Source organism: Gossypium hirsutum, chromosome A08 (genome assembly GCF_007990345.1).
Source record: "Gossypium hirsutum isolate 1008001.06 chromosome A08, Gossypium_hirsutum_v2.1, whole genome shotgun sequence".
Lineage (NCBI taxonomy): Eukaryota > Viridiplantae > Streptophyta > Magnoliopsida > Malvales > Malvaceae > Gossypium > Gossypium hirsutum.
The window spans coordinates 122,300,649-122,314,429 of NC_053431.1; the positions used below are offsets into that span (position 1 = coordinate 122,300,649).

Consider the following 13,781-nt stretch of genomic DNA (forward strand, 5'->3'; position numbering starts at 1 on the left):
TTAAAAGTAAAATAAAATTATTTTTTAATTATTTTTTAAAGTGTTTAATTAAATGCATAACACATTTAATTGCTCTTTTGAAAAACTGCAATCCATCTTTTAAATTTTATGTTGATGCTAAAATGTATAGAATTTCTATTGCATCAATTCAAAATATATCTAAGGGCTTTGTTCCAATAAAGTGTAGTAGTTTAAGGGCTTTTTAAATATATTAGCCATTTTGTTTCCAAGTAATTCAATCAGGGTAATTATTCACATGTTGTTGCTTGCTGGTTCGTAGGGGTAGGAGTAAATCTTGTCTCGAGCCTCAAAGCTGTCGATCTCATTTACATTGAGCCATTTGAATCCACCCCGCTATTATGGTCGATCAGATCAAAATGATACAAGAATCCAAACCAAATAGTCCTCACAAAACTACATCGACCAAACAATGACATTATAGGCAAATTGTTTTGGTGCAAGCAGTGACATTTCTCAACCAAGCATTCAAAATCGAAGAACGAATTCATCCTTGGATCTAGAGCAGTTCGCATTCATAAACAATGACAAATTACTATGAAACATGAGTTCAGCAAGCTATTCCTGTATAACCACATTAGAGGTTTATTTGATTTGGAGCAAGTAGTGGTCTTTCACAACCTAAATAAAACCGAACAGCATCATACAAAGCATGAAATGACAATGTATTCTTCCTTGGATCTAGTTCACTTATCATTTCCAGGACAAAGATGAATCGTTAAGAAGCACAGATTAAGAAAAGTAAACAATGTTTCGAAATTGTTCTAAATTTAAAGCAACTTGACACCTGCTTCCCTAAGAGAATCAATGACAGCCTTGACTTTACCATGATACTTCTGTTCTCGCTTTAAGGAAACGGAAACGGCAGGGATCTCTTTGAGCAGCAAGCGTTCCGCAAGTATCTTCCCAATCTTGGCAGCAGCCGCCACGTCCCGAGTAGATTCCATGCTCGACCTGAGGGCCTTCTCCTGTGAGCTTGCTGCTGAAGCCACAGTTGCAGTGGGAGAATGGATAACTTGAGCACTAACATACTTGTTTGTGAAATGCATCTTCAGGACATAGGGCTTTAGGAATTTTAGAATTCTTGGTGGTCTAACAGGTGGAGGGATAACCATCTCTGTTCCACACAAGGGAAAAAAAAAACATAGATTTAACTCCATAAATACAATCATGAATCATGATTGTTTAAGAACAACATTCCACTGAAACTTGATTGTAAAGGATCACAACAGTAAAGAAGAACCAAAAGCGGAGTTAATCATATGAAGGAAAAAGAAAAAAACATGGGTCAGTATGATCCGGAGATTTGCTTCTTCGACGCTTGTTCCAAGCTGAAACTAACCCGAAAGGCATTGCTTTATAATTTCGATGATTTGAGCTCTTTTTTGATTATATTACATGGAACAGGCAATTTGTCGAACAGCTGAAGTGCATGACAATAGTGATGATGAAGAACACATGAATATGTATCAAATTTTCTTTTAGCCTAAAGCTTGGAAAAATATTAAGAAGTGAGGGATTCGGATCCTAACATCTACAACTACTTTGTATCAAAAAGAACATGAAAGAAGAATATCTCTAATGGGGAAAAAATACATGCTACTCACCCATCAATTTTATTCCAATTTTTTTCTTTTTCACTCTTAACATGTCATACAATTCCGAATGAATTTAATAAATTCAAATGCGGGTCTACAAAATCATGAAAAAGTTAACTGATTCATGAATAAGATGTTTCAATCAAACCAATTATCTTCTTTTTTTTCCCCGAAAAAAGCTTAATAGCCACTATTTCGCAGTAGCAGCGACGTATCACTATTTCGCAGTAGCAGCGGCGTGCGCCACCGCGAAAGACCCCAATAGCAGCGTAACGGAAAACAGCAGCGATAAGGGTCCAACATTTCCGCTAAATCGATAGCTTTAAAAGAATAACAAGCGGAAAAATCGAAAACAGAAGATCAAGTATAGCAGAGTGATGCCGATAACTCAAACATCTCCCTTATGACTCAAATAGAAATCAATCCGCAAGAAAAGTTTAGGGTTTCAAAAATTACCTTATGTAATTTCCTAGTACGTCGGAAACGGCAGAAGAAAAGGTGAGATTCTGACGGAGTGGGCGGCGGGGAAGTGTGACGAGAAACGAGCGTCTTAGGTACGTGAATTTTAAGATGAAATTTTAGAAAAACTTTTTTGATTTTTTCTCAAATGGAATTAGAAGTAATACTTTTTGGGTAAATTCTTGGATAGTCACCCAAGGTTTCATGCTTTACTATTTTGGTCATTCATTTCAAAATTTTATTATTTTAGTGGGTCGATTTCATTTTGTAGTCACCCCATAATTAAAATGCCTTCAATTATAGATGGAATGCTGACATGATCATATCTTGATCAGTATAATAATTTTAGCTCTTAACATTTTATACAATATGTTAATTTTGATCCTAATTCTAAAAAGTTTAACAATTTTTTCGCTCAATAATTACATATTTTATCAATTTGATTATAATACTCAATGACTAACAAATCAAGTACCTCGGATAAAGAATTGTCACAATTTTGACTTGAGGTTACTAATGAAACACCTTTTAACTTTAATTACTAATGAAAAACAAAATAACTACAAAACACATCTCTTAAAGTAACATTGAACAATTATATTAGATTTTAACTAAATTTTAGAATCGAGTTGAATTAGATTCCTAAACAAGAGACGAAACTCTCTTAATATTGTTTTATCTATCTACAAGACTAAAATTTAAGATCTTACTTAAGAGATATCGATCTCCTTCCTATTCAACTCAAAGGATATTTGATGATTTTCAATTTAACCAATGCCAAGAAGCACAATACAAGAAAACATTATATCCAACCCAGTTTTACTAAAGGACTGACTGAAATCTCATTTTCCCTTGATCTTCCCGATAACCAAAGATATACACAGATAAACTTTTCCTCCTACAGTCAGCCTATGTGAAATTCTTTATCAATAACTTGAATAGCAAGTCGCACTTTGTAACAAAACAAGCCAAAAATCTCGACATCATAAGTAGCAATTCAGACAGAAGCTTTTTACATTTGCAGACTCAAAGCTGAAATGAAAAAACAATAACAATTCTCCTTAAAACAAAATCCATAATTTTTTGTTCTTATCAAAATCATTATGCCAATCAACTTTTGCATAGCAATGAATCAAAGTCAGGCTTCTCTCCCTAAACAACTTAGCAATCTTGTGAGCAGGAACCAAAGGTAAATACGAGGCAACATTGTACCCTTTCCCTTCACTGTTAACCACTGTCTGGTTATACCTGTCACTGCAATAAGCGGCTGTCGGGACAAGTACTGAAGCCACTTGAGGGAATAGAGGAAGCTGGTTGAGTTTACGCCATGCTGAAACTGCACATTGTTCAACTTGTTGTTCCAATAGGGTCGGAAGCGTGTAAATTATTGTACTAAAAAATCACACAAAGTTCAATTCCCAGGGAAGAGAGGTGGATCACATGGATCTCTTAAATACCAAGTCTTTCCTTAGACAGAATATCCCTTCTATAGTAATTTAATAGCACAATTAAATACTACTATTATACCCTCAAATATTGAAAGAAAAATAGGACAAGAAAGAACACAAGAGTTTTAACGAGGTTCGGTAAATTATACCTACGTCCTCGGGCACTAACACCAGATGATAACTTTACTATCTCCAAAGTATTACAAACAAATAGAATTCCTTAAGAATTCTCAAATGGGAGAAGAGAGAAAACTAAGAGAGAAAGATTGGTTGGGATGGTTGAAATGAGAAATGGTTAGGCCTATTTATAGTTGAAGTTCAGGGACTAACTTGCAAATGGCCTAAAAAATTAGGAACCAAAATTGCAATTATCCCTTTCAACTTTAAACAACTTGCCAACTATTTTTTTCTTTCGGTGCCAATTGCACCTCCCACCATTTTGACTTTTCAACCCCTTTTTAATTTAACTTATCAACAATCTCCACCTTGAAGATTTGATTAGTATAATCACATCTTCACACACTTCCTTCAACTCCCCAAATTCGATAAAGCTATCTTTTGTAGTGCCTCCAAATGCGCTCTCGAGCGCCATACACCTAAAGGTGCTCAAATTCTCAGGATGTTAATCAAGTTCAAACAATGATTAAACTTGATTGTTGTTACCACCTTGGTCATCATATCTGCGGGATTATCTGTTGTCGGAATCTTCTCAAGTAGAATTTTTCCTTTTTCAAAGACTTCCCGCACAAAGTGATATCTTACGTCGATATGCTTGGTTCTTGAATGATAGACTTGATTTTTCGCTAAATGAATAGCACTCTGACTGTCACAATATAGACTAATGTGACTTTGAACAACTCCCAAGTCTTTCAATAATCCATTAAGCCAAATAGCCTCCTTAACAGCTTCTGTAACTGCCATATATTCTGCCTCTGTAGTAGACACAGCTACTGTAGACTGTAAGGTAGACTTCCAACTCACTGGGGCTTTCGCAAGAGTAAACAGATACCCCGTAGTTGAACGACGTTTATCTAAATCACCAGCAAAGTCAGAATCAACATATCCAACTACAAACTGACCAAGTGTTTCATCCTGTTCAAAAATTAAACCAACATCTACGGTTTTTCGAAGATACCGTAGAATCCATTTCACAGCTTGCCAATGTCCTTTTCCAGGATCATGCATATACCTGCTCACAACTCCAACAGCTTGTGAAATGTCAGGCCTCGTACACACCATCGCATACATCAAACTCCCAACTGCATTAGCATATGGGACTTTCGCCATATATTCTCTTTCTTCTTCAGTTTTCGGAGATAATTGAGCACTAAGTTTCAAATGAGAAGCAAGTGGGGTACTTACATGTTTTGTGTTTTCATTTACACCAAAACATTGTAATACCTTTTTCAGATATTGCTTCTGATTCAAACAAAGCTTGCCTCTCTGTCTATCTCTACTTATCTCCATGCCGAGAATCTTCTTGGCCTCACCTAGATCTTTCATCTCGAACTCTTAATTCAACTGAGCCTTCAGCTTATCTATCTCATTTTGGCTCTTCGAAGCGATTAACATATCATCAACATACAAGAGTAGATAAATGAAAGATCCGTCATGCAGCTTCTGCAAATACACACAATTGTCATATTTGCTTCTTGTGTACTTCTGCCTTCTCATAAAGCTATCAAATCGCTTGTACCACTGCCTCGGGGATTGCTTCAATCCATATAGCGATTTGTTAAGCTTACAAACCCAATTTCTACCACCAGCATCTGTGTATCCTTCTGGCTGAGTCATATAGATCTCCTCTTCTAACTCACCATGCAAGAAAGCCGTCTTAACATCAATGGCAATGTCTAGACCCTGCTGAAAAAGGGCATCTAGAACCTCACTTTGCCACATACCAAAATGGCCCGTGCCATCAAAGATCTCCACGGCCAATCTTGCATTTGCAATTGTCGGTCTTGTCCACATGGACGATGTTGAAGCTCCTACACCGACCATTTTCTCCATAATCTTTCAATATACCTAAGGAAATCTTTTCTAATGTGGAAGATCAGTTTAAACTGCAACCACAGAGCATACTACGATTAACCTTCGGCTCTTGATACCACTTGTTGTTCCAATAGGGTCGGAAGCGTGTAAATTATTGTACTAAAAAATCACACAAAGTTCAATTCCCAGGGAAGAGAGGTGGATCACATGGATCTCTTAAATACCAAGTCTTTCCTTAGACAGAATATCCCTTCTATAGTAATTTAATAGCACAATTAAATACTACTATTATACCCTCAAATATTGAAAGAAAAATAGGACAAGAAAGAACACAAGAGTTTTAATGAGGTTCGGTAAATTATACCTACGTCCTCGGGCACTAACACCAGATGATAACTTTACTATCTCCAAAGTATTACAAACAAATAGAATTCCTTAAGAATTCTCAAATGGGAGAAGAGAGAAAACTAAGAGAGAAAGATTGGTTGGGATGGTTGAAATGAGAAATGGTTAGGCCTATTTATAGTTGAAGTTCAGGGACTAACTTGCAAATGGCCTAAAAAATTAGGAACCAAAATTGCAATTATTCCTTTCAACTTTAAACAACTTGCCAACTATTTTTTTTCTTTCGGTGCCAATTGCACCTCCCACCATTTTTGACTTTTCAACCCCTTTTTAATTTAACTTATCAACACAACTTTGGGTTCATACTTTGCATAAAGCCCTTTAGCCGAAGTCTCATACTTGGTGTACACTGATTTTGCATATCCCTAGGCAACGCACACCACTCCATCATGATGTAGCTCAGAAGCTACATCCCGAGCCACACATGGGGCCTTTTGAGCTGCCGAGATGGCTTCACAAGAGACCTGCTTCATAACTTGAGGATCACGGCGATCAATCTTAGTCACTGATTCTTCCGGTTGAGCGATGAACGCTAAGGCGTTGAGTCTCGAATCCATCGGGACTATGGCTAAAGTTAAGGAACCATAAGGAAGCAAGTGATTGAAAAGGGACACGTAAAAAATAAAAGGGTTAATATGTAGTTTGTCCCTGAACTTGAACAATAGTATCTAATTGGTAGTAGAACTTGTATTCCATCGCCCATGTTGATATCTCTCCACTAACATCTTAATATGACATATGAGAAATATAAATTAAAAAAATAAAAATCTTATGAAAAATGTAAATTAAATAGATATATATATATATAGATTTAAAGGTAATACATATAAGTTGATATTAGAATATCTAAAATGAAAAATGAATGGATTCTATTTTTGTGTGTAGTAAATTATATGATAGATAATTGTATAATATTTTTTAAAAATACAAAAATATAATACTTTTATCAGCTTTTATCAGGGGCAGAGCCAAGGGGGCTGGCATGGGACCCGGCCCCCCTAAAACGTAAAATTATTATTTTGACCCTTAAATTTTTTTAAAAATTTTAAATTAGTAAAGATAAAATTACACTTTGGTCCCCTTAAAATTATAAAAATTTAATTTACTCCTTTACAAATTATAAAGATATAAACTATAAAAAATTAAAATTTCATCCGCCCCTAAAAAAAAATTTTGGCTTCGCCCTGGCTTTTATGATAAATAAGTTTTATTAATAATCTCTTTTAAGTATTTTAAACTAATTTACTATAATATAATAATACTATAAAATTTAATTTCATAAATGAAAAAAATAAAAAAATCTCATATTTAATTTTTTTGTCTAACATTATATAATATAAAAAATATTGTAAACATAAAAAATAATATATACACATATATTTACCAAATTAAATTAATTGTTTAAAATAAATTTAAATTAAAAGACCAAAGTACCCTATTAATTCCATAAACTCCCAAAGGAACTGGAAATATATATTATATATAGATATAGATGGTTAAAAATAAAAAATAATTATTTAGACAAAAAATGGAATTTTTAGAAATTAAATAATAATTAAACAATAAATAATTAAAATTGTAATAATAAATTTTAAAATCACAAGAAAAAACTGATTAACTTTTAAAAAAATTCAAAATATTTAAATTTTAAAATCATAAAAAACTAATTAACTTTAAAATTTTCTTTTTAAAAATACTTAAATTGCTTTTATTAAATCTTAATACTAAATTGTCCCTATTATTTTTTGTAATATCTACTTTACCCCTATTAACTCTAAATAATACTCATTTTAACCCAATTAACTCCTAATGACTCAAAGCAACTAGTTTTATCATATAGAGAGAGAGATTTTGCATTATCATTATATAAGTTGTATAACCATGTCTACAAGGGCAGATCTTTATAGTGGCCTAGGAGGGCTTTGGTGTACAAATTTTTGGAAATTTTCTTTTTTTTTTTAAGTTTTTAAAAAATTTCAATTAGCCCATTAAATTTTTGAAAATTCTCGTTAATCTCGCAAAAATTTTAATTAGACTCCAAATTTTACAAGTCCCCTAAAACTTAATCCCGGAATCGATTTGAAAAAAATTAAAAGAATAAAGTTGACATTGGTAAAAAAAAATAATGGCAACATTGTAAAAATAGGCAAACCGTTAAAAAGGATGAATTTTATCATTATACCTTAAAAATATGTATAAGAAATACCATGCAAGACATTTAAAGATGATTAATACGAAACATTTAATACGTATATTGTATTTATATTTAATCTAGAGAAAAATTTGCATGAAACGATAAATAATAATATCATATCAACGTGTATCACTTGCACTAAAATTATATTACGTTATTAAAATTATATGAAAAATCAACCGAATGATTGCTGCTTACTAAAATACTTTTTCATAAGTGATGTTTAATGATTTCATATAGTTGTTATTACTTGGCGTGATTCAAGTATGTACATTATTGTTTTAAAAAAATAAATACAACGATCATATACAAATTACCATTTAATTCTTAGCCACGAAAGAAGAGGGAAATACATGAATATCTTAAATTTGGTTAAATTAGTAAAAAAAAAAGTGGTTTTAAAAAAAATTGAAAGAATGTGTCGGTTTTTGGAATATTTACTGAAATAAGTCGATTTTGGATGAAAACGTGTCCAACTGTGCGCAGGGGTGAAGCCAGTAAATATTTTTAGGGAGATAGAAACTAAATTGTAATTTTTATGATAGTAAAAATGTAATTTCACCATTTGGATAGCCTATATTTTTATAATATTTAAAAGATTAAATCATTTTTTTATCATTTTTGGGGGGCTAAAGTACAATTTTACCTTTACTAGTTTAGAATTTTAAATGTTCTAAATGGTAAAAATTTTCATTTTAAGGAGGTCAGGCCCCTGCTATCCCCTTAGATATGCCCCAACGCACGTTTTCACTCTGACTGTGCAAAAAAGTGTGTCCTACTAGACGTGTCTTAGCCACTGAAGAAAAGGGAAATACTTAAATATCTTAAATTGGGCTAAATTAGTCCCAAAAAAAAAAGCTGGTTTTAAAAAAGTTTTAAGAAAATATGTCAATTTTTGAAATATTTACTAGAATAGGTCGATTTTGGAGAGATGATGAAAACACGTCTAACTAAGCATGTTTTCACTTTGACTATGTAAGAAAGTGCGTCCTGCTGGACGCGTTTTCACTCACTCTCTCCCAAATAGACCTATTCACTCAAATATTTTTTTTAAACAAACTTTTTTGAGTCATTCAACTTAAGCTATAATATAACAAATCTTATATAAATATAAAATATTTTAAATATGATTAAAATACAATATGAATACACATGTTATGGCATTTAGTTTATGAGATAATTGAATAAAAACATGCATCCCTTATATATAGCTATTTGAAAAAGTATAAGGGATTCAAACTTTTAACCAAAAAGGAAAGAGGAAAAAGATTGAAGGAACAAAGTAAAAACTAGAAAGCAAGACATTAGAGGGAGCCCTTTGAAATAAAAGTTTTGTTTGTTTTAAAGCGGACCATTGGAGACCTGGAGGGACCCATCACTAATTTTATTCATATACCAACCATTTCTTTAGAACATGTCATTCCCATTTAAACAATTCACTCTTCCATTACAACCTTTTGGAGTAAAATTAATTGCAATACTAACTCTGTGTTTTGTCCTTAAATCATTCAACCATATGCTTCATTATGCCCATAGAGTCTACCTGTTTTTATTGTGCCTTTTCCTTCTCTATTTCACTATTTTATTTGCTATTTTGTATCTTCTAATTATCCAACATGTACCAATATTAATTAAATAAACAAGTTGAGTCTAATATAAACACAACATGAATATAAAAATAATGTAAATAATTACATGCGATTGACATATTAATATAATAAACTCGATACATCTGTCATATCATTTGTACTATATTTAGAACTCTTAATTGTGTTGGTGTTACAAACTAATTAAGCATTAATTCAATTAAAAAAATATTTTTTTAATTATTTAAGTAATTAAAATATAATATTAAAAACATAAATAAATAATGTATTAAGTCAATAAAAATGCAAAAAATAATAATAAATATCATAAAAATATGTGAATTATCAAATTTAATTTCACTAATTTAATAAATTATTATTCTATATTATATTAAATACACAAACTCATGATGATATAGGTTTTATTCCTGCTCTATAGAAATTTTATATATAAATATAAAAATTTGCTTATAGCAATATTTGTTTTTTTTTTTAAATTAAAATAAATTTTCATTAAGTTGATAAATGTCAAGTCTTCACAATTTATTTAATCAAGGTCTTAATATATAATTGTACATGAATTGTCTATAACTTACCTCCATATAAAAAATTACCATTAAAAATAATAAGTATAAGCCTAAAATTATTTAAATAATTGAACTCATTAATTCCTGGTTAAATCGGTTCAATGTGAAAAAATTTATTAATTAGTTAAATAGGTTGATTTTTTAAAAATTTAAGAAAATAAGTTATTTATAAAGAAAGCATGTAAAAGTTCGAGCTTTCTGTTAACATTTAGAAAAAGTGCTTCAAATTAAAAACGTTTTATAAAAATTTAAAAACAAAAAAGCATCCTAAGTAGGCTTTCCCTGACATATCATAAAAAGTTCACCTGAAACCAATTGTACAGATACTTTTGACCTCTCTTTTTAAAAATAACTTATTTCTTTAAATTTTTAAAATACCGAACTATTTAATGAATTAACTTTTTTTTTCTAATTTAGTCTTAATTCCCACCCAAAATATGAAAATTAAAACATTTTACAACTTTAAAGCAAGGTGTTATTCGCCGTCCATTAATGTTTTGGTGAAAGAATAACACAGAAAATTACATTTTATTGGACAATTTAAAATTAAATTTCTTTTTCTTTAACCATTTAAAAAAAAAAGAAAGAAAGAGAAAGAGAAAGCGAAAGCTAAAGCTAAAGATCTTGTGAGGAACAAAAAAAAAAGTATATAAGAATAACAATAATCTTTTACAGAGACATTTAAAAAAAATTAAAAATACTAAAAACATGACTACAATCGATCTCTCCATGTATAACAATCAAAAAGTAAGAAAAAAAATGGAAATCTCAAAAGGAAATTATTTATTTCGAAAGAGGAAAAAAAAAAAGCTCAGCCCCTGCACCTTGTGATTCGGCTGCATCCACGGTTGTAAGGGTTAGCCTGAGCTCCAGGCTGGCAATTGTAATAGGATGCACCACGGCGGGAGCAGGGAACGGTGTTCCTTTGAAGAGCGCCGTAGCTTATGTACCTGGTGGTTTGCAAAACGCGGCGGCTGATCTCCGAGTCCAGCTCAAACTCTTCTTCCCCTCCTAAGCATTCCCCTATGGAACCCTTGCAAGAAGATCTGGTGGGGGTCGGAATCCAACCCAGGATTTGCTGGTTGTGGTAGTGGTGGGCACCACTCGCATCAACTGCCACCATCAACGCCGCCGCCACGATCACGGCGCAGATCCAAACAAGCTTACAAGAATTGAGCGCTGCCATTGCAATTTCAAAACACTCTTTTGTAATTTCTGGGGTTTTGGCTATGATTTAATATCTTGATTCCTTCTTTCTCTTTGTATTGTGAGGTGCGGTGCTGTAGTTGTTTCTTCTTTGCTTTCTACCTTTCTTGTGAGCTGCTGCTTCTTTCTTCTTTTGTTTGGTGGGTTTGTTTTTTATTTATTCACTCTGTTTTTTGAGTTTTTAAATTAAAGGGTAAACTCGAAAGAGCTAGTTGGCAACTTAATTATAAAAAATATGGTTAGTTTAAACGACACTCATTCCGCTGATTTTTACAGATATGCCATTATGTGTGGATTTTTTTTTATTTTTTTTTGGAAAATTAATTATTAAATGAATATGGTAATGCACTTAAATGCTTGAAAATTACAGATATTAACTTTAAATTTTATTCGATATTATAAATTATATATGAATTCTTAATCTAAATTTTACTCGTATAAGTCTTATTTGGATATATTTTTTATATAATTAGAGTTATTTATATGTATATTACTTGTAATTATATTTATAATTTTCAAAAAAAAATCTAAGAATCATAATTTTGGAAATGATTTGATTATATAATTTAAAATATGACATGATAAGTGAATAAATTTACTTTAAATATTAATTTTAAGGTTGGTATTTGTATTGTATTTTTTTTATTTCATAAGCAGTTTTAAAAAAATTATCATATGCCTTTTTCTTTTTAAATATTTATTTTTTTAATATTTTATTATACATCTATAATATACTTGTTAATCATTTGACTCTATTGATAATGTATCAAATATTTTATCTAATTTAAATATTATATTTATTGAGTAATTTTATCTCGTATTTTATTAACGAGAATATTTAGATATTTATACATACTATTACTGTCCAATCACAGGTAGGATCCAAGTTGCCTAATCGCGACCCGGATTGGTCCCACTAGATGATTGAGTGTGATGGAACCGCGAGAGGACAATAAGGCAAGCTGGCAAAGGGAGCTCATGAATTTAGCTCACACGAACCAAGGGAAGGCTATTGTTTTAGTTTGCATATACCCAAGGAGCTCGCATAAGGGAGATCGCGTGGTTTGCGAGGCAACTCAGAGTGAAACACTTGTCTCGCATGCCTGAAGTCTGCTCAGAATGTTAATTCTAAGAATTGTGGATCAAATCATGAACAGTGTGATCATTTACTAAATAGTAATAATATGTATAAATACTCGAGTGTTCAGAAAAAATTAATCAACAATATTACAAATATTCTATCTAAATTCTATACATAAAAGAGGTTTACTTTAGCATGTCGCATCCTTAGATAAATTGTACTTTTAAATATATATTTCAATAAAGGTTGCTTAAATACTAATTTTTTAATAAAAATGAGATTTAAATACTAAATAAGGGTTAATAATTAATATATTGTCAATAAAATAAGGTCTAAAGAACATTATATGTTTTTTTCTTTTCAATTTTTAGAATTTTAACTTTTTAATATACCATAAATGAGATATGTATCACCTGTAAAACTTTATTTGTAATATTTAAAATATTTTAAGTACAATAATTAAACACGCCGTATTATTAATAAAAAAAATTAAATTCAAACATTAAAAATGATATTATTGAAAACAGTATATCAAAAGAAATTTAAAAAAAAAACACACACACGAACAATGGCAATTTTGGAGATAAAGTGATAACTATGGGCAAAAAGCAAAAGAACAAACCCTCCCCTTAGGTTGACTGATTATCTCTTTGCTTTTTAGGTACAGCACCAACCTAAAGAAAATGAAAAACAAACAAATAATAATAATAATAATAAACAAAAAAGAAAGAAAGACGGCATCTATTCTCTATTTCCAAAATTCATCCAATAATCTGTTAACCGAAACACGTTATCTTTCCGAATCCCTACCTGATTTCCGTTACCCCTACCGTTTGTTTCCTTATTACTACAACTAATTTTTTAATAAAAAAAATATAAAAATAGCAGCATTTTCAGTAACTACGATTTGACAAATGCTGTTGAACACTGTTGTGCTTTCACAACATGTCTGGCACTTCTCAATAATCATTGTACAACTAAAACTTCTTTTTCATTTATTTATATATTTTTTAGGGTGAATTATTCCGGTCATCATCTAACTATGCTCAATTTCTTTTACTTATTCAATTATAAAAAATTAAAATCAATTGATTATGTTTTTTTTTAATTTTTCCTTTGGTTAAGTTTTTAATGAGAATATGAGGTGAAAATTTATAAACTGGTTTAATAGTAAATTTAGCTTTTAATTTTTATATGTTATTAATTA

The 13,781-nt window shown here is 31.0% G+C and overlaps 3 protein-coding genes across 3 annotated transcripts; all 3 read right to left on the reverse strand.

Annotated features, from left to right (window-relative positions):
- Nucleotides 1-579: 579 nt before the first annotated feature.
- Nucleotides 580-2,289, reverse strand: LOC107894184 (50S ribosomal protein L18). The gene is made up of 2 exons (XM_016819407.2): nt 2,073-2,289; nt 580-1,135 (listed from the first exon to the last, which is right to left on the reverse strand). Exon 2 carries the CDS (start codon nt 1,131-1,133, stop codon nt 789-791), a length of 345 nt encoding a protein of 114 aa, XP_016674896.1. The 5' UTR covers nt 1,134-1,135; nt 2,073-2,289; the 3' UTR covers nt 580-788.
- An 847-nt stretch (nt 2,290-3,136) lies between these two features.
- Nucleotides 3,137-6,477, reverse strand: LOC107958122 (REF/SRPP-like protein At3g05500). The gene is made up of 2 exons (XM_016893802.1): nt 6,301-6,477; nt 3,137-3,385 (listed from the first exon to the last, which is right to left on the reverse strand). The coding sequence occupies exons 1-2, from the start codon at nt 6,475-6,477 to the stop codon at nt 3,137-3,139; spliced, it is 426 nt and encodes a 141-aa protein (XP_016749291.1).
- A 4,434-nt stretch (nt 6,478-10,911) lies between these two features.
- On the reverse strand, nt 10,912-11,734 carry LOC107894189 (rapid alkalinization factor). The gene has a single exon (XM_016819420.2). The coding sequence runs from the start codon at nt 11,471-11,473 to the stop codon at nt 11,099-11,101; it is 375 nt and encodes a 124-aa protein (XP_016674909.1). The 5' UTR covers nt 11,474-11,734; the 3' UTR covers nt 10,912-11,098.
- Between the last annotated feature and the right edge of the window lie 2,047 nt (nt 11,735-13,781).

Coding starts and splice junctions, on each gene's coding strand:
- LOC107958122 (XM_016893802.1), bottom strand. CDS start 6,477: ATGGATTCGAGACTCAACGCCTTAGCGTTCATCGCTCAACCGGAAGAA. Junction 3,386..6,300: donor AGCTACATCATGATGGAGTG/GTGTGCGTTGCC, acceptor AAACTCAACCAG/CTTCCTCTATTCCCTCAAGT.
- LOC107894184 (XM_016819407.2), bottom strand. CDS start 1,133: ATGGTTATCCCTCCACCTGTTAGACCACCAAGAATTCTAAAATTCCTA.
- LOC107894189 (XM_016819420.2), bottom strand. CDS start 11,473: ATGGCAGCGCTCAATTCTTGTAAGCTTGTTTGGATCTGCGCCGTGATC.